The sequence below is a fragment of the Staurois parvus genome, unplaced genomic scaffold (genome assembly GCF_062004578.1).
Source record: "Staurois parvus isolate SC_StPar_1 unplaced genomic scaffold, SC_StPar_1.0 ptg000682l, whole genome shotgun sequence".
Classification (NCBI taxonomy): domain Eukaryota; kingdom Metazoa; phylum Chordata; class Amphibia; order Anura; family Ranidae; genus Staurois; species Staurois parvus.
This window is the reverse complement of record NW_028318478.1, coordinates 11417081-11438941: the sequence shown is the minus strand read 5'-3', so window position 1 is coordinate 11438941 and position 21861 is coordinate 11417081. Positions and strand designations below refer to the sequence as shown.

The 21861-nt window shown below is 41.6% G+C and overlaps 1 protein-coding gene across 2 annotated transcripts in view; it reads right to left on the bottom strand.

The window, feature by feature from the left end:
• The window catches only part of LRRC49 (leucine rich repeat containing 49), a 159016-nt gene that overhangs the window by 64660 nt on the left and 72495 nt on the right, over window positions 1-21861 (bottom strand). For both annotated transcript variants that reach the window (XM_089652471.1, XM_089652472.1), the window contains exons 10-11: window positions 21266-21413; window positions 13699-13782 (exon numbers count right to left, since the gene is read on the bottom strand). In XM_089652471.1, coding sequence (XP_089508597.1) covers window positions 13699-13782; window positions 21266-21413 — 232 coding nt within the window. The remainder of the gene's footprint in view (window positions 1-13698; window positions 13783-21265; window positions 21414-21861) is intronic.

Genomic DNA, 21861 nt, shown 5'->3' with positions numbered 1-21861 from the left:
ATAGATTTGGATAGTCAAGTCTCCACACTTAATTAATGATCTTCCCTTGGTCTTCTTCCAGATCTCGTCTTTGGCCCCAAAATTTTGGAACTGGACAATTATGTCCCTCGGTCTTTCCTTCTCAGTAGCCAGTTTGAACTTTCCTACCCTAAACACTCCGTCCAAATCGATCCCATCAGATTCCGGTTTATCTCTTATGGAGTTTAGGATTTTTTTAACTAGTTCATATAGTATTTCCCCTTTAGCAGTCTCTGGGATTCCTCGTATTCTAAGATTACTCCTTTCTTTATTTTCTTGAACTTCCATCCTAAAGATCATTTTTTTCTGGTTATTTTCTAATTGGCTTATTCTTTCCCTTAAATTATCTATTTTCTGGGCCTGGATTTTAACTTTCTCCTCCGTTTCTTCCATTCTTAATAGAAGGTGACCTAAATCATTTCGAATAGCTGTCATTTCATGTTTTATCGTTTTTTCCAGATTTTTAAACATTTCTGCCATCTCCTTCTTATTTGGTAATTGTAGTTCACCTTCTGACTCTTTTTTTCCCAAGCCCTCCACTATTTGTTGGCTACCGCTGCTGTTCATGCTCCATGATAATCTAGGGCTATTTCCTGAACTAGTGTCCATTTCCCCCTTTGCACTTTGGGCCCTTTCTGGCGTAGTATTTCCATATGATGTAAATTTCTTTATTGTTCCTGTTTGGGCCCCTTTGGGCCCTGCTCCCTTGGGACCTTTGTTCTTCATATCCTCTATATATCTTGATAGCCTTGCAATTTTTCCTATATCCTTTACTCTCCTGGGACACCTGGGCCTCCTTTCTTCTTCTCTTCTATCCCCTAGGAATCCTCCCCTCTTTGACCCCTTGGACGCCTGTATCACTCAGGGGTTCACCATGCAATAAGCCCCCAACAGTTTTCACTCACCCTTCCCTTCTCAGGACAGTGGTTCCAGGCTTATGTGGAGGGCCTTCACTGCTGCTCAGTCCTGGGGGGGATTCCTCGGGGTATCCGATACTTTATTTCTTTCTTTCCACCTCCTTTCTCTCTCCTTGAGGATGGTCTTGGGGAAGAAGAGTAGATGTCCTGATATTTATGGGTCTCCCTGACCCAGGATCAAACAGCCGGCCAGGGGGATACAGGCAACTATAAGCCGGCAGCACTTTATTTAATTAGAGCACCAACCAGCCTCCTCTTTCCCACCGAGGTCCTCCTCAGCTGGTCCCTTTCTCCTGCTTCACTCCTCCACTGGCCGCACGGCTTTCCAGTCCTGTAGCACAGGGGGAGCCGACATGTCACTGCCGCTCTGACAGGGAGCCGGCCGGCGTCTCTGCCTCCCAGTGATGCCTTGCGGCGAGCAGCGTGCTCACACCGCCCTGCTTCGTCTCCCCGGCAACCCCACAGCTGCACTGGAGTCTCCGCAGCGAGATCACCTTCCGGAGGTCCGTGCCCGCTCTCCTCTCCCCTCCACGTGCCAGTCTCTCCCCGCTTGAAGCCCTCCTCAAGCAGGTAGGGCTTCACTCCATGAGGGTCTCGGAAGGTTAGTTTTGGAGGTTATTGGAGAGCACTCACATCGTGCTCTCCGACGCCGCCATGTTTAGGCTCCACCCCTCCTCACAGCTATCTCCTCCTGTGCCACCATCCCCTCCCTCCTAGATTGTAAGCTCGAAAGAGCAGGGCCCTCAATCCCCTCATGTTTTGCATTATATTGGTATTGTTCTGTCACATGTTCTGTCCCCCTTTGTAATGTACAGCGCTGAGTGAACTATCGGCGCTTTATAAATACTGTATAATAATAATAATCTAGGTATTTTTTTATTTTATTTTTTAATATTTATTTATCTTTTTTTTTTTTTTTTTTTTTTTTTTAAACAAACATTTTTTTTACCTCTATGCCAGGAGTTAGAGAGATACAATGTATAATAGAATGTATATAATGGTACAATGTATCTCTCTCCTACATTCATAGAGAGAGAAAAAAAACCCCAAGGGGGCCGGGCTGTAACAGTGACTGATCACTGTGATAGCCAAATCAGAGGCTATCACAGTGATCATGTGACCTGGATCAGGAGTCCAGGGTCCCGATCGTTAGAATGGGACCCGGGGCTCTCAGTGACACCCTGGTCTTTCTGCTGGGAGCACACTGTGCCGCACGCTCCCAGCAGAAAGACAGGTACGCAAATATGTGGCCCCATGGAAAAAAAGCCCAGTTCTGTGAGGCCGCATATTTGTGTGATGTTGGCACGAAGGGGTTAATATTGCCAGTTAATAAATCAGTGAAAACACACATCAATATGAGAATATCATGTAGTTGCCACTCCTCATTCTGTCACAGTGAAGGACATTATAACAGTAGGAAAATTCACATACTTCTGAACATTAATATCCTTTTGAACAATGTCCATGTAAGTCTTATGCAGATACCAGTCTCTAGTCTTCTAAAAACCTATGCATATATGCCATATTGATCAGGTAGCCTATAGCAACTATAATTTTCCTTTTATTTTCAACAGTCCGCTAAAAAAACATAGTTTGCCCCATGAATGGCTGCTGAAGCCAAAACCTCCATTTTTCTTTCTCCTGAGTTTATAGAAAATATTCTCTCATGACCTTCTTTCTTACTAAATGGAACACAGAGGAAACATTTTTACAAGCGAACGAAAGGTGTAAAAGGCATGCACAATAAATTTATCCTGAAGCCACATAACAACAAAAGTTTGACTTGCACTTGTACTTGAGTGGACCTATACTTCAAGCATTAAAAGAATATTAAGTAAAAAAAAACAAAAACAAAGAATGGACTGTAAGCTTTTCAACACGAATAGCCACAAGAGTGGCAAACACTAAAATATTATTTTGCATTATTTACATCTCTTAAATTCAAGGTACATTAACATTCAATAAAAGACAGTTATTTTCCAACAAAACATGCCCTTATTCCAAGCACTGAAATTTCCTGCATACATTTCAAATGCTTTCAAGCAAGTCAGGAATTCCATTTGAATGTGGGCTTCACCTGAAAGGCTTTATCTCCAGAGGAAGTGAATGATGTTCTCTGAGGCTATATGGACGTTTAACAAATACACCTTTATAAGAAACCTTTAATGAATATTAACAAGTAAGACGGAGAAAGTAATTTTCCATTATAGACTGCCACTGGTCAGGAAGTTCTCTCAGTTGGCAGAGTGCATATAGTAACTCAATATTCTCTGCTGTGCAGATTATACTGATTATACTTCATTCTGCCTGCTTTCATTTTACATATACTGTAGGTATACTATGAGAAAGACATAGCTAGCATAAAGTAAGAACAGTGGGATTTTGCCTATAGTTGTACGGGTAAATTGTTATAACCAACTTTTAGAGTACTACAAGCTTCTTCCTGCTTCATACAGAATTCAAGTCAATATTTTGGTTTGTTAGCAGAACTGGAAATTCAATTTACTGCTGTCCTGTTAGCCGCTGGATCACTTTAACAAGCAGTGGTAGTGGACATCCCCCTCCCATCGCCTTCCTTGGCTCTCTCAGGCTCTCTCGTCCCACCAGCCCTTCCGCCGGCTAATCAGGCAAACAGAGGCTGGATTGGCTCTGATCACCTCTATGATACAGGAAACCGGAAAAGATGAGCATTCATTACTGCAGGTTTACCAAAATGTAAACAGCACCATTTAATAAATGGCAAACCATCTGATTACACCGTTCTGCGCAAGTACTGTGTGACATAACAAAAATGCAACACCCACCATTTTATTCTCTAGGGCCTCTGCTTTAAAAAAAATATGTTTGGGGGTTCTAAGTAATTTTCTAGCAAACAATCCTGATTTTTAAATGTAAACAAAAAAGTATCAGAAAAGGCTTGGTCTTCAAGTGGAAAAAGTGATTCTATTGCAATTACTTGGACCTACAGTAAGGTCACTGATGATAAAAAGCTCTTGGCTCACGATAAATAACTAGTGGGGCTCCCTATTAAGGCAAAAAGTTCTGCCAAACTGTTGATAAGCCTTGGTTAGAAGGCATTTGGATCATTTCTGTTAAATGTATGCATATTTTGTGACATCATACTTGAATTGCCTGCTCAGATCATGCAACTGCAGTTCAATGGTAATATTATTTTGAACTTCAAATAGAAAATATGGAATATTTTCTGTTTGGGCCACTCTGTTGACTAATTCTATTTTTTAGATACTTTTCAAAGTATGCTTGGATTTTGCAAAAGTGTTTGACACAGTTCCTTACAGACGGCTAATGTATAGGTACAGTCTACAGTGTTGGGACCCTTACTTTTTAATATATTTATAAATGACACAGGATCTGGGTTTAAAAGTACGATTTCAGTCTTCACAGATGACACCAAGCTATGCAGTTGAATAATGTCCTTACAGGATATCTCCAATATCTACAAGCCGACCTCAATGCACTGTTTATTTGGGTGGCAAAGAGGTTTAATGTTGATAAATGCACTGTTTAATTATGTGGCAAAGAGGTTTAATGTTGATAAATGCAAGGTTATGCACTTGGGGGTTAAGAATATGCATACATCATTCATACTAGGGGGGTACAACTGTAGGAATCAATGGTGGAGAAGGATCTGGGTATTCTGGTAGTGTCAGGGATCCCCACGGCGCTGGTCCCTGCGCCGGCGCAGTGCGCCGCCTGGTGCAGGGACGCGGGCACTAGGTCCAGGCCGACCGCGGCATCCGAACTCGCGCATGCGCACTAGGAGCCGCGGGGCGCGCGCCTGGCACCAATGACAGCGCAGGGCGCGATATTTAAATGGCCCTGAGCTGTCATTCAGTGCCTTCTGGTCTTACCTGCTCCCTGAATCTGCGAACCTGTACCCTGTAAGTTGCTGATACGGATTGCACCTGCCCACTCTGTATTCTCCTACTCTGACCCTTGGCTTGCCTGACCTCTCTCCCGGATGCCCCCTATTGGATCTGGTACTCTGTTACTGACCTGGCGTGTGACCAGACTATTCTCGGCCCTCTGCTTTGTACTGCACCGTCCCCATGGCTACCGACCCGGCTTGTCTGACCTCGCACTTGCTCAGCCATCCATCCATCCCATCGGGGTCACCCGACCTCCTCATATCAGGCTCTCCCCTGTTGGAGCCCCTGGCGAACACCCCTACCACTGACGGGTGTACTCAGTAGTCGCGACCTGTCTCGGGGTACTCCAAGTCCATCCACACCATCAGGGGCCCTGGTGAACAAGTACTCTGGGGCTTAGATTCCACGCTCTGGGGACACCTGACCAGTGGAGTGCTAGTGGTGCCATCAGGCGGTCCGTTACAGGTAGATCACAGGCTTAATAATGGCATGCAATGCCAAGCTGCAGTTTCCCAAGCGAGCAAAATCCTCTCTTGTATTAAAAGAGGTATAGACTCCAGAGATATATCATATTACCCCTGTACAAATTATCAGTAATACCTCATCTGGAATATGCATTTTTGGGTACCAATTCTAAAAAAGGATATTGGGGAACTGGAGAAAGTGCATAGAAAGGCAACCAAACTGATAAGTGGCATGGAGGAGCTCAGCTATGAGGAAAGATTAGAGGAACTCAATTTATTCTCTCTTGTGAAGAGGGAGATTAGGGGGAAATGATCAACATGTATAAATACGTAGGTGGTCCATATAGTGAACTTGGTCATCACAGAGGATAAATGGGCACTCTTTTACGTCTGTTGGAAAAGAGTTGTGAAAAAGGCCTGGATTCTTTCCTAAATGCAAATAATATAACCGGATACTAATATTTAGAGGTAAAGTTAATCCAGGGAATATCGGATTGCCTCTTGGGGGATCAGGAAGGATTTTTTCCCCTGCTGGAGCAAATTGTATCATGCTTTGCTGGATTTTTTTTGCATTCCTCTGGATCAACTGTGGGTATAGGATTGTGAATATAGAATTGTATAATTTTTTTTCTTTTTATTGGTTGAACTAGATGGGCTTGTGTCTTTTTTCAACCAGACTAAATATGTAACTATATTAGTCCCTCAATAAGCTGTCTAGGCTTGGAAGCGAAAAAACAGTTCCCCATAATTATTTTCTTGATGTTCTTCAGGTTGTATTTTGGTATGATGCATTTTGCTTTCGCTTAACAAAAAGTTTAATTGTTTTTATCATCCATTACTATATAACAGTGTTTCAGTTATGCTATGGAACAATCAGGTGGTATTCAGAAAATCCCAAATGGGCAGCAATTATTTATTTTGATAAGCAGTGGTTTCATCCGAGATAACCTCCCATGAACATTATTCTTGTTTAGGAGTTTTCTTATGGTGGGCCTATGGACAAAAATGCAATTAAAGGAACAAACATCTGTAGACAAACATCCCCAGCTGTTACTCTAGGGTTGTTTAACACTGACTAAAAGATCGTACAGCATGTCCTTGCACGTATATGGGTAGGAGGACAACAAGGAGAGTAGCAATGCTGAATTTCTTTCACTTGTGTCTGATAAGTCACTAACAAGTTTCAAAAAGTCCTCTTTTTTTAAGTCCTTTTTATCAGGCCATATTGCACTCTTTTTTAAAAGCTGAACTCAGACAAAAAAAGAAAATCCCAGACCCAGGCTGTGATTCTAAGACCCCAAATCACCTACCTGAATCTCCTGTACCCATGACCTTTTCCAGCTCCTCCGACGGTGGTGGAGACTGGTGATTGCTAAGATCTTGTTCTGCCCCTTGTGTTGTGAAATTATTATTATGTGACCCTTTAATAGTACAGAACATTATATGGACCCTGCAATGGTTACTTTTTACAGCCAATGGGCAGTGTCCACATCATCAGAAAGTGACATAGCAAGCGTGATCCTCCAGTATTACAGGGCAGGAGAAAAAAGAGCAGGGTCCTGGCCTATCATGTGATTGTGGTTTCGGGTAAGAAACCAGAGCTATTAGTTAAACATTATCAAATAAAAATTGTAGACATTTTTATCCATAAAACAAGTAAATACGATAATATACTTTCCTATCTATTTACTAATAGCAGCATAAGGATTAAAAAAAAAACAGTGTTAATTGGGAAAGTGAAGTTCCGCTTTAAAGGAAAAGTTCACCTTTGGGAACATGTTACATTTTCCACCCGTTTTTAGGATGGAACATGTAACACGCTCCCGATCCTGCAGCACAGTTGTGCGGGGCTTTGCCCACACTGCCGCTTCATTCATTAACAGTGTTCTGTCAATGAATGGAGTACAAATCCTGACAACCTTAGTGGCTGTCGGCTTGTAGTCCTTAATGAACTACCACGGCGCTTTGAGCACTGTGGTAGTTCCTTGAGTCTTCCTGTCAGAGGTATAGGCTTGCCCGTACGGGATGTACAGAGACGTGCATGGCATCATGATCTGCTGATCGCTGGTGCAATGCTTTACAGGCTTCTATTACAAAAAATAATAAATGCACATTTTTTTTTACCTGCAAAAAATGTGCATTTATTGTTTTTTTTTTTTAAAGGTAAACTCATCATTTAAGTTCATTCTCCTTTCTTTCATGATGTAGAAGCTGTCATATCATGTGGAAGAAGGTGGGGGGACATCTGGCAACCAGCACAGATAGAGAACAGATACAGAAAGAGTCTTTTTCCTGTTAAACTTTTATTCATTTAAAGTTCTGTAAGGATGGTGGCACTGAGCCTCTCTTTATTCAGCTTGATGAATAGGCATAGCCCTGACTCTCTAGTCATTGTTAAAACATTGACCTATGTGGGTCCACCTAACTTAAATTCTATTGCATTGCTGGTGTCACTTTGACATATATAACCTCATCCCTTTTTTCTTTTGTGTACCCCTTGCACATATAAAAGGTTAAAAAAAACTTCAGCTACAAAAAAAACATTTAAGAGCAAGAAAGGGATACTGAAACCATTAACTCTGCTCTACTGCTACAAAGTTGCGATTGAAAAGTTTGATATGGTGAAAGAATCTCATTAACACACACCACACTGCTACTGCAAAACACAGGAAAACCTGTGGGAGCAAATACAGCACACGATAGCTGAAATGGGTAAGAATCCTTTTTTCAGCCATGTGACTAATTTTAAAATTTCTTTGGACTTAGCTAAACATTACTGTCACTTAAAAAAAAAAATCCTTAAAGTGGTTCTAAAGGCTAAAGTCTTTTTATCTTCATGCATTCTATGCATGAAACCTCCAGTGTGCAGCTCCCTCCTCAGCCCCCCCCCCCCCCCCCAATACCTACCTGGGCCTGATCGTGATTTAGCGTGGTGCACAAGAGCCTCGGCTCTCCCGGGTCTCTCCCTCCTCATTGGCTGAGACACAGCAGCGGGAGCCATTTGCTCCTGCTGCTGTCAATCATAGTCAGTGAGGAGAGAGCTGGGGGAGGGGCCAAGCCATGCTCTGTGTGTGCTCTCCTGGGTCTCTCCCTCCTCATTGGCAGAGACACAGCAGTGGGATCCATTTGCTCCTGCTGCTGTCAATCACAGTCAGTGAGGAGGGAGCAAGGGGAGGGGCAAGCTGTGCTCTGTGTGTTTTATCATACAGGGCCAGCCTGGGAGGGAGAACGTGCGAGCTGCTTGCTCTGGGGCTACCTTGGGGGGGGGAAGGAAGGGCAAGGGACACGAGAAGAGGACGATTGTGGCTGCTCTGTGCAAAACCATTGTAAGTTTGACATGTTTGTTATTTTAATTTAAAAAAAAACAACTTTACAACCACTCTAGTGCTGTTCAGGTTCCCTATTTCTGTGACAGTCTGTTAAAGTCTCTACAATGGTTTCCAAATCTAAAAAAAAGAATCACTGCTCAAGAACAGTATGAGCTCAATGAAAAGCAATGAAAATTGGAGTAGCTATTACTGGTAAATAGTCAGAATTTATCTTTAAAATGCGGAAAAGAATGTGATTGGTTACCTTGAACAACAACTCCAGTGTTGCTCTAGTTGCTCCGCTTTCTATATATATCACCCCCATTATGTCTCTTTCTCATTCTACATGGCACATTACGGTGCATCTAAACCCAAGAACAAAAACGTAATATATTGCAGCTTACCAGTCCCTAGGCCACATGAACACTGGGCATTTGTTTAACCCCTCTAAATACCTTTACTCCTGCCAGGACCAACTGAATAAAAACATGCCTAAAGCCGCGTATTGCACACGCATTTTGGGCACGTCATTATTAAAGTGGTTCTAAAGGTTTTTTGGGTTTATTTTTGTAAAATAGCAAACATGTCTATACCTACCTACCGTGTGCAGTGGTTTTGCATACAGCAGCCCGGATCCTCCTCTTCTCGGGTCCTCTTCAAGGAGTCTCTCCTTGCCTCTCCCTAGTGTTGGGTGTCCCCACAGCAAGCAGCTTGCTATGGGGGCACCCGCTGCTCTGTGTGTCCATTCACACACGGAGCCATGGCTTGGCCCCGCCCCTCTCCTCATTGGCTGATTGGCTGTGATTGACAGCAGCAGGAGCCAATGGCTCCCATTTGCTGTCTCAAGCGAATGAGGAGGCAGAAACATGGGACAGCCGAGGATGTCATTCACATCACTGGATTGCGATAAGGCTCAGGTAAGTATCAAGGGGGCTGGGGCAGTGCTGCACACAAGTTATTTAACCTTCATGCATAGAATGCATGAAAGTAAAAAACCTTCAGCCTTTACAACCACATTAGTTTATTCTGGCCTTTTGAATGCATTAACACTCAAACAAGGCTAAACGCATCTAGTGTTTAGATGTGTGTACATATATTTACATGCCTTTAGGCGCGTCAAGTGGTTTTTCTGCTCAAACACTCCTCACCTGAACACGCTGGTGATGGGGTTTTTTTTTTCCAGGCTGTAAATGCTCTTTTTTCTAATATGCCTATAAACGCCTATGTGTGCATGGACATACAGGCTAACATAGAGGTTCTTCTAAAAAACAAACGCCTGTAAAAGCGTCAATTTTTCAGCCAAGTGTGCACGAGGCCTTAGATGTTGTGGCTACAACTGGTTTTCTTTATTTTTGTTACCTGTTGATCCAATCAGTAAGTCTGTTATTTTCAACTTCTTTTAACAGTCCAAGCTGTTCAGCAAATTTGGCAGTTAGAGGGTCGTACGCTAAAGTGTATTACATTTTTATTTTTGGGTTTAGATACAGTATGCTTTAGGTTTACATATACCTATTTATGAACAGCATCTGGGAAAAAAGTAGCTAGCTGCTGCCTACAGCAGCCAAACAGTGTTTCCTTTTTTAATTTTTCCAGTACAGTTTTAAACAATGATTAGGAAAATTGGTGGCTATTTTGGGTAACATGTACAGTCCCCCTTTTCTTTTTCAGACTTTAATTAATCAGTGTTGTAAGAGTACAATGCAGGAGTTAGTACTAGGAAATCTAAATTAAAAGAAAATTTCTATGTTCTTTATATAAAACTATTTACACAGTTTTCCATGTTAGATACGGAAAACCTCAGGAAGCATTTAACTGACTTAATTGATTTCTCAAGACAAACACGCAGTTTAGTAAATGGAGGCAAACTTGCCTGAATTAGTACCAATTAGTGCCATATGTGCTTTCCTACAAAGAAACACAAAGTCCTTTCCATCATTTTCTAAGATATAAACATATATAAACAAACTATTTAACTAAAAAACAAACAAGATGGACGGGTTAGCTTGGTGAGTCACAAAATGTATTCCATTCCATTTTTTCCAGCTGCAGATAAATGACAGTTGAAGGAAGCTACATGCAAATTAGCAATGGATAAATACAGCGATATAGGCCCTGGAATTCATAGTGTGTCTCTTTAGAATTACGTCACACTTCCTCATCACAAATTTTGGTGCTCATGATATATTCATGTATCTGTCGGGAACAGGTACACACATTTTTGGACAGCTGGAGAGTCCATGCAGTGCAGCTCAGTAACACTGAGCCCCCTGCCTGGCCACTGCACTTATCACACAGACAAGCACATGGCCAAGGAGTTTTGCTGTTGGGTGAGTGGTACTAGATGGTACTAGGTCTGACCACCTCATGATTAACAGAGGAGGACAGTGGGTAGATTCCATAGTGGCTATTCAGTCCAATAGTGGCTATCGAACCTGCCCCCTGCCATCCACTGTCAATCACACAGGAGGCTTTCCTGATAGGGAGCTAGTCTCTCATCATCCCCATCAGGTTCAGCCTACCCAACATCTCAATTTCACACCCACTAAAACTACTGCTTGGGCAAAGTCTAATAGGAAACAGAGTCTAGTTCACCATCAGGTCCTCCTTGCTTGTGATGGACAGTGGCCATCAGTGGGTAAATTTATTAGCCACTATTGGGCTGAATTGCTGCTATGGAATCTGCCCATTGCCATCCGTGGTCAATCTCAAGGCGGGCATACCTTATTGGGAACTAGTCTCTCAAAATTCTCCATCAGATCTGTTCACTGTTGGGGTGCCCTACTTCACTGGTTGCTAGAACACTGGAAGTCTGAGTCCTAGCAACCAATAAGGTAAATACAAAACACATTAAAAACACATTTCACTTTTGGAATATGTTACATGTTCCACCTGTTTTTAGCACCTGCAGCCTCTACCAAACCTCCTGCTGTCACAATTTGAAGTCAGCGTGGCCGTGTGGGGCTCCACCCACATAGCCTCATCATTCTTCCACAGTTCTCTGTAAATGAATGCTTGCAAGTACTGTCAGCCTATGCGGCTGACGGTTTGTAGTTATTAATAAACAACGAGGGAGCTGGCGAGCGTTCTCATAGTACATTGATCTCCCTGCTGTCAAGTAACTGCCTGCCTGTACAAGGTACGAGCAGACAGCTATGCTGAGAATCCACAGGAGCCTGAGTTTGCACCTGCAATCTGCTGATCGTAGGTACAATGCTCTGCAGGCTCCTTAGAGAAAAAAACAAACAAATGCGCATTATTTAACCAGCAAAAAAAATTGCATTTATTTTTTTTTTAAAAGGTGAACTTACAGTATCCTTTAATATATTAATAACCACACAAACACCCCACTCCTCCTGTATGCCAACTTTAAAGAAGAATTCCAGGTGCGGCATTTTTTTTTGTAAACAGTTACATTGATCCAAAGCATTCTCTATCTGGACGAAGTGGAGAATATGATGTCACCACCTCCCCACCTAATCCAATCAGAGAACAGTTTTGTATGTATTGAAAAGTGCTAAACATTCTCTAATTGGCATCTGCGCAGAGCGGGTGACCTTATGTTTTCACAGTGCAGCAGGGCAGCCACTTGGCGCGTGAATAGAATTTAGTGGAGATCACTGGAGTGGGGGATAGACCAGGCATAGTATATACATATTTCCAGTGGTCCAAGCTAAACCAATGCAAAAATGCCATACCTGGAATCCTTCTTTAAAAGTGGTGTACAATTAAATTACCTCCAGTTTCGTTATCTAAAACCTAGCTGTAATTCTTTTTTTAATTTGTCGCAGTCATAACAACAGATTCTTAAAAAGGGATGCAAATAAAACTCTCAATTTCCCATACGGCTCAAGGGTTTCATAAATTTGAAGCAGGGTATTTTAAAAAGGACCATACCACCTGAAAAGTGTAGCAAATGCTTTTTTTTAATTCATCTCAGTATGTTCAAAGAGACTGTGCAACATATTTATAAGTGAAGTGGGGAGAAGTGAAAAAAATAAACATACATACATGAGAAAATAAACAAATACTTACCTACCTGCTGCAGCATTGGTTTGATGCTGCAAGCTGTTGCCTACCACCTATAAGCCTGAGAACTGATCGACATCGTGAACACAGATCGCTCAGTTCTTTGGTCTGCTCTGAGTACAGAGAAATTACTGTCAGACTGGCTCTCTGTCCTGCCCCTCCAGGGCTCATTGAAGCACCAGGCAGGAGAGAGAGCAGAAGCGACTGGCATAGGTGCTAAGCCAGCTGTCAATCAGGAATCTGGGTCCTGGCATTATTGTTCAGATCATCTCAGAGACTGGAGCAGGTATGTAACATTAGCCCAGTGTCAGCTTGGTTCTTAGGCCGGCCATACATGGGTCAAAATTCGACCAATTTTTCGTCCAAAAATCGGAGCTAAGAATAATCAGACAATTTTCGCTCTGTTAGTGGGTCAATGGTACCAGTCGATTTTCGTGGTTCCTCCCCTTTTCGGTGATCGGGCATGTTGGAAAATTCATGAAAAACTACTGTTTTTCAACTCAATGATGGTCAAATCATATGAACATTTTTCAAAAAAGAATATGCGCATGAGCCGTGACCTGGAAGGAACAGAAGTTTTGCCAGTTATATGGGGTGAACTTTATGACTGGGTCGGCCGATTTTCGAAATCATTGATGGTAACATCGGATTACCAAGCGAACGACAATTTCAATTTTCGGACGAAAAATCGTTCGGAATTCGAACCATGTATGGTCTGCATTAGTCACAGGAGTGCAAATAAGTGCACTACTTGGACCCACATGAAAAGTATGGACAAACAAGCTTTGGTCATACTTCTCTTCTAAAGATCAATCTTGTTATCCTAATGTTTTCTATAACAAGCAAAGTCATTGCAATGATTAGCTAAAGTCTTAAAACAAAAATCAACTTTTCCTGTTTGTGCTGTCTCAGGCTTTAAATATTTCATATTTGTCCCGGGAAAAACACAGAAAGGTACAGCATTTATAGATTTTCTTTTTTTTCATCGTACCAATTTTATGGGTGAACTGAAATGTCAACGCCTGATGAGTGAAATTTTCAATTTGCCCTGAAATTCTTACATGACAGAATTTACCTTCAGTAAGGCTTGCTTATGGCTTTCACGCTTCCGCTCTTCCTCTTTTCTTGCCAGAACAGATGCAGTACGTCTTTCTTCTTCCTAAAACAAAGACCTGCATTTTATTTTTTTAGAATGTGAAACTTAATAGATAATATTAAAGTCAGATATCTGCATAAAAGACATCATAATAAAGTAAATTGGACGTTTTAGTGAAACTGACACTTTTCCCTAGTAAAGGTGACTGTGATTTTAATTGAAAGTTTGCAATGGTGTTCTATGTACACATTTTAAAAATCATTTGTTTTATATCAATCACCAATAACACCTAGCTGTGTTTTTTGATCTTGTTTACTTTGAAGTGGAGGAGGCAGGGCTCTTTTCTGGTCAGTAGTGATGAGCCAAACACACTTGGGCTCGGATCAAGCAAGGTTTCAGTAACATGAGTAAAGTTCTGTGCTAAATCTAAACCTCATTGAAGCCAAAATAAAAAATAAAAATCAGTTCTGACCAATTTCTAGACTAAAAGGCAAGGGATTGTCAAACAAATGGCATGAGAGGCTGGGCATTTGCATGGGGAATATCAAAAGAAATATGTCAAAAAGGTATACATTGAAAAAAAAAAATTCCTATAAAATAGTATGCTTGGGGGATGCCCTGACCCTGCTTGTGAAGTCACCCATCTGTATGATGTATACAACCTACTACAGCAACACTGATACTTAGAAATTAAGAAAGTTTCTGTTTAAATTCCCACCAAAATGACAGCTCCCGGTTGCATTGTTCTGTTTCTAAACCTACCAACTGGGGATACCATTCATCTATACCAGACTTTTATTCTAAATGAGCCTCTGCTATAAATAGACATTAATGGGGGACTCCCACAGGCTCTTCAGGTCTGGAATGAATTTTAAAGGGCACCCCAAGCCAAAAAAAGGCATAGGATCCCTCCTAAATATATACCAGCCCCAAAGGGTTTGGTATAGATTCAAGTAAGTAGAAACCCCCATGTACAAATCAAGGAAAAAAAAAAGCATGGATCCCCCTCCATACCAGACCCTTTCTGATCATGTAGGCCAGGAGAGGGCCAGACAACCATGCGCCCCTCCCAAAGCAGACAATGAAACATGCCCCCCTCCGACAATGCACCTTGTCTTCGTGTTGACAAGGACAAGGTCCTCTTCCGCACAACCTTTGCTCGGTCCAAGCTAAACCAATGTAACCAAGCTAAACCAATTGGTCTAAGCTAAACCAATGTAACTATGCAAAAATGCCATACCTGGAATTCTTCTTTAAAACTGGTGTACAATTAATTTACCTCCAGTTTTGTTATCTAAAAACTGGCTGTCATTCTTTTCCAAATTTGTCGCAGTGATAACAACAGATTCTTAAAAAGGGATGCAAATAAAACTCTCAATTTCCCATACAACTCAAGGGTTTCATGAATTTGGCGCAGGATATACCAGACCCTTTCTGATCATGTAAACCAGGAGAGGGCCAGACAACCATGCACCCCTCCCAAAGCAGACAATGAAATATGCCCCCCTCCGACAATGCACCTTGTCATCGCGTTGACAAGGACAAGGTCCTCTTCCTCACAACCTTTGCTCGATGGCTGTGAATGTCTGTGGGTTAGTGTTCTTTTTGGAATCTGTATCTTGGTATGTTTACAAACAGAATGATGCAACCAAGAGCTGTCATTTTGGTGAGAATTTAAATAAAAATTCTTAATTTGACTGTCTCCTGCACACAGAAGGAGCCACTGGAGACTGGACCGGAGCAGCTGCAGAACAGGTAAGTATTGCGATTTTTTTTCTTTATAGGGCTAGATAGATTAGGCTTAGAATGTGGCTGAGAGTAGGTTTAGAGTTAGTTAGGTTTTTCCTTTACTTCCACTTTAACCATTTACTTAGACAACCTTATACATGACCCAGGGGGAGGGGGAGGGAATCTAATAGGGATGTCAGAAGTTGTGGTACTAACCTCTACATACCTCATGCAGAAAATACTTCTTCTTTTAGAGAAAGTGCTGCAGCTCTGAAAACGCATGTTCTCATGGGAGTCCTGCAAGGATCCTACTGTGATTTAATGATCAAGTTTTTATAGCCTTGGCTGATACGTGTACTATAGGACACTAGCCTTCAGGGGTCTTAGGAGGGCTGTATTTGTACGGAAATAATTACAATTTATGAATTAGGATGTGGTAAACTCTTACTTTTTTATCTCTCTTATTTTTACTCATACTCTGGATCTTTCAAAATCAGTTCTATTTTTTCTCCGACTCAGCATTCTCCCATTTTTCTTTTAGCATTCTCCTGCCATCTAGTGCTGATCTTTCAGTTGTACATACTAAAAAAAAAAACTAGACTAGTATCATGAAAACTGCAGAAAAACACTTTAATAGTTCAATTTACAAAAGGCAAGGCATGCCAAGAATGTCAGGCTAACGTATTATATCAGAACATACAAAATCAAAACAAGTATACACTCTAGGAGTACTGTTTTTTCAACTGGATGAAGGATGTAAATATAGTAAAAGTTCGACATTCTACAGACTTGCCAGCAAACTCCAGCTTTTGAACAGATTACCGTATGTTTCCTGTTTAATTCATACCAGGAATTCTTACATAAAAAGCATATCAATCTCCAATGAAACGATAGGGGCAAATTATTCACAGATACCAGGAGGTGGACACATGATCACAAGAGCACATATATAAATTTACATATTAATGTGCATACAAGTATGTATCCTCATGTGCATTGTACAGTTGTGATCAGATTGTCAGTTATCAACCACTATCAGGGTGAAGGGGCTGGGGTTGAACACTTCCAACTCCCTGCCAAGTGATAACTTTCGACTCCCTATTGATGATCACTGCCATTGCTGGTGATCACTGAAAGGCTAAATGATAAGTTTACCTTTTAAAAAAAAATTATAAATACACATCTTTTAGCAGATAAAAAGAAAATGTGCCTTTATTATTTTTTATATTAGAAGCCTGCAGAGCATTGCATCCGCGGTCAGCAGATTACCAATGAAATGCAGGGCTCCTGCAGGCTGTCAGTGTAAGCTGTCTGTTCGTACCTCGTACAGGCAGGCAGTTACACAATGACATGAAGAATCAATGAACTACCTGTAGCGCACACCAGCGTCCTGGTAGTTCATTGAGAACTACAAGCTGTCAGCTGCAAAGGCTGATGCTAGTTATAATTCTCCCATTTACAGAACTCTGTGAATGAAAGAGGAGACCGAGTGGGCAGAGCTATGCATGGCAACATTTTAAAAAATTGTGACTGTGGGTGCGGGGCAAAGATCCCCAACGTGCTGTCACAGTGAGGGGGGGATTGAGGCTGACAGCTGCAGGAGTGGGAACGTGTTACATGTTCCGTACTAAAAATGGATGGAACACGTAACTTGATCCCGAAGATGAACTTATTCTTTAAGGTGGAAATCCAGTGAAAACCTGACTAAGATTAAACCTGCTCTATCCCCCATTCTAAGCCCTAAACCAGCTGCCCTGTAAAGTAAAGATGCTTAAACTTAAAGTGTTACTAAACCCAAGAACCTGCATTCACTATATCTGGTCTCCCACAGTACATACTACATGGAAATGCAATTATTTTAGTAACTATAAACTGCTAAATACCTCATCAGCAGTTAGAGCAGTTTTGTGACTTCTATCAGTATCCAGCAGAGCACTGGTTAAAGCCTTTAGGAACAGTTTTCTCTAAGATACAGAACCCCTGACCTCTGTTTGGACAGCACTGATTGGCCCTGTGCTGATCACATGCACTCTCCCATAAAAAAGAAAAAAAAAGCCTCTCTAACAATACACACCAAACTGAGCATGTGCAGTGTCTCCACACGATATGTCTATCAGGACACTGCATTCACTATATCTGGTCTCCCACAGTACAGTCTTGTGACTTCTAGCCGAGCACATGTTAAAGCTTGCAGGAGAAGTTTTCATTTTGATCTAGGAGGATGCAGGACCCCCTGGCCTCTGTCTGGAACGTGCTGATTGGCCCTGTGCTGTTCACATGCACTCTCCCAAGAAAAAAAAAACCCTAACAATACACACCAAACTGAGCATGTGCAGTGCCTCCATACGATATGTCTTATCAGGCGATAAGAGGGGGACACTGGAAGAAGGGGAGGATCAGAGAAGTCAAGATCAAACAGAGTTTTTATGCATTGCAAAGGATTAACCCCTTAGGTTCCACAGTGAGCATAACAAGCATGCTTTACTGCATATACAGACTGATCTTACTGTTGTAGGTGTAGTAACACTTTAAAATAACTAAACACTGTATCGCAAAAAATGGCCTGGTCAGGAAGGGGGGTAAATCTTCCAGAGGGCAAGTGGTTAATATGTGGTGATATAGAAAAGCAGAAGTCAGATTTTATGGATTTCTATATGTGCTAATACAACTGAAATTTTTGCAATCCAAACCACTCTTGATATTAAGTGACTTCAGATGTAGACCAATCATGAGAAGCAGGATTCGGTATTTTAATAAGAGGCTCAATCAAAGGGCTGCCCATACTTGACACCACCGCCTCCCCTTAACGAAATGATCTGTCATGGCACAACAAAGTATCCCATACAAAGCTGTGACATTGAAGAGAGCCAACATTATCACCAGGATAGGATGTTATGAGATGTCAAGAATAGTGTCTCAGCACTGGACAGAGGTTCTAACCCTTCCCTCCTTTATCCAAATAAAACATTTGGCTTGAGATACACTTTAGGGTTCATGTACACTGCAGCTGATAAACTGACGTTCAGGAGCTGTTCTGCATTTTTTTCAGCAGCCCCTGAACTCTCCCTAATGTTTTCCTATGTGTCCATGTACCTACACATAGTCGTTTACAGGCAGTTGAGATTAGTCGGTTTTTTTTAATGCAGAAAACTTGCGTTCAGGAGTAGATTTTATCAGCGTTTCAAATGCCAAATGCATGTAAATGCGTATAAACGCAGCTAACCGCATTTATAAGCATTTGCGTTTGACATTTTTCCCGGTACTCAAATGGACCTGGTACACCATACTTTGAGGTTTCGCATAAAAGAAAATATGTTAGACACTGCTGCAATAATTTCTGCACAGAAATGAGCTGGAACACATCCAAACACCACAAAAGAAGACAGCTAATCTCAGCAAATACTGCTTCCTCTGCTTCTGCTCTCTCTATTTCTCTCAAAATGTCTGAAATAGTTACATTTTTACTGTTTTTCAGTGCATTCCGGGCATTTTGGAAGGTCTCCTGAGGTTATCTTTAACCACCTCCCTTCCGGCCATTGTATATAGATGGCCGGACGGTGGTAGTGCAGGGGCAGGCTCCCTGGGAGCGCGCAGTACCGCGATCCGGTGCCCGCTGTGTCCTCCAGACACAGTGGAACACCGATTGTCTGTGCGAGGTCCCGATCATGTGATCACTGATTGGCCAATCAGTGATTACATGCAGAGTAGTAAGCAAGATGTCACTTCTGACATCATTGCTTACTACATGTGAAATCTGTGAATGATCACAGAGGTCACATGGTACAAGGCTATTCACAACAGCCTTGTACCATGTGACAAGCTGTGACCAATCACAGCTCACACAGTATTTCTCAATGGCTGCAAGAAATGATTGCTTTTACAGCCTTTATGGGTGTAAAAGCAATCAGTGTAAAAAAAAAAAAAAAAAAATTTTCATCACCTCTCCAAGTAGTACAGTGTCACCATGGTGACACTGTACTGCTAGGGTGACAGTACGTAAAAAAAAAATATATATAAAAAAAAATAATAAATACCACCAAAATAAAGCTTTATTTGTCTCAAAAAAATGCTAAACATTTCATATGGGTACAGTCTTTCATGACCGCGCAATTGTCATTCAAAGTGTGATAGCGCTGAAAGCTGAAAATTGGCCTGGACAGGAAGGGGGTAAAAGTGTTCGGACTTGAAGTTTTTAAAAAACGTTTCTAAATGCAAACGTGCATAAACGAGCATAAACGCGGTATGCAAACGCGGCTCAACAGACATTTTTTAACCTATGTTTTCTAGTAGTCAGTTTCCATCATTCAGAAGTGTCCCGTGTACATGGAGCCTTAACATAAAAAAGATTACCTTCCATTACCAGCTTTGAAAACGCATACCTGCCTGTTGATCGGTGAGTTCAAAGCTTGGTCACATGACCAGCTACATCAGGAAACAAGGATGTGTCTAGTTCATATAAATTGGCAGAGCTATCTAAGAATTGAATGGATGAAATAATCTAGTACTTGTACTATTGCTGTGAAAACTCCATTTTCCAAGAATGCCCAATCACATGCAAGAAAAAATTAGGAAAGAAATAAAACTTGAACTTGAGTCAGCATAGCATCGCATCATCAAGTTCAGTGAAAATTCACTTTTTTATCCAGTGAATGAGATAAAGCTTTGTTGACTTCAATCATCAAATGATGTGCAAGCAGAAATACTTTTTTTTTTCACATTGCACATGATTGGAAATTCTTTGCAATGTGAATTTTCACTTAGCTTCACCTCATTCACCAGGCTAGGTGAAAATGCAATTTTTTCATCCAAAGAAAAGCTAAGTTTAAATTTGCGACAAACCTTGCTGCGCCTCTGAAAAGTGATCAATTGATAATTTTTCAGAGGCATTTGACAGACCGTGATGAGGCAATAGGTCACTGCCTTACCATCTATTTTTACCCTGTAAAGGCCACACCACTGTACCCCAATACCTGCATTGCACATGGTTGTAGGGCAGTTATGGTGCAGTTCATTCACTTAAATGGGTCGTGTTTGGTGGGTATTACCACCGACAAATGTAACAGTAGGTATAAGCCATGGCCGCAGCATGTGTTCAACCCCACCTGACATCTTTGCAGCTTAAAGGGGGGACTGTGGCTCAGCCAACTATTTTTACTGCTCCCCAACAGTAAGTGTAAACAAGACTTAAGTATACAGATCAGGAGCTCTGACACGTTTCTTTTTTTTTTTTTTAAGCCAGTGACCTAGGCGCTTTGGAAGCCAAAGACAGCCAGGAAAGTAGCTTCATCAAAAGGAGCTCACAATGGCATACTTGTCTTGGCACAGCTTCCCGTTAAAACTATTGCATGTATATTATACAGGACATAAACACTGTCATTACAACAATTTGGTAGAAACATGCAGGAAATTTTATTTTAATTTCCTCCCACTGACACCAATGATGGGGCACTATTCCTCCCACTGATACCAATGATGGGGCACTATTCCTCCCACTGACACCAATGATGGGGCACTATTCCTCCCACTGACACCAATGATGGGGCACTATTCCTCCCACTGATACCAATAATGGGGCACTATTCCTCCCACTGACACCAATGATGGGGCACTATTCCTCCCACTGACACCAATGATGGGGCACTATTCCTCCCACTGACACCAATGATGGGGCACTATTCCTCCCACTGACACCAATGATGGGGCACTATTCCTCCCACTGACACCAGAGATACAGCCAGTGGGATAGGTAAGTTATTGCTTTTTTTTTTTACAGGCTACATTTACTCACAACACAGTTACTTTAAGGCTCTCCCTTTACCGTGATTCTCTTCATGTCCAGCTGTCTCAGCTGCAGCATGTGCCCCAGAATGGTTTGTCTGTACCATGACTCTTGAGCTATAGGGTTGCCATCAAGTGTGACTTCCGAAAGCGATGTTGAGTCAGCAAGGCACAAGATGTCACTGATTCTGCAAAGATAAAGTACAATAAAAGGTCATCAGAAATGAAGGTAAGACTGTTTTTATTTTGCATAGCGTTATGTCACACACAAGATCAATGTTTTTCTTCAGGGCCGGTTCAAACTACAAGCGTTTCAGTTGTGTTTTTTCTACAGAAAGTAGGTGACATAGTTGCCAATGTCATAGTTCACATCAGTGCCTGCAGTTCCAGTGCATTCCAGTTGCAGAAAAAAAAAGTAGAACATGCTTCATTTTTTTCTGCACAGAACTGTACTGGAATGCAGTAAAACGCACCAAAAATGGACCAGAATGCACTGGCACGCACCAAAACGCATGGAACGCACATGTCCCTATTTAAATTTAAGAAAAAGAGAGGGGGAATAAATGAATTGGTATGCATACATTTTGACATCTGTTGACTTACATTTTGCATTTTAGCGCACTGCAATGCAACATT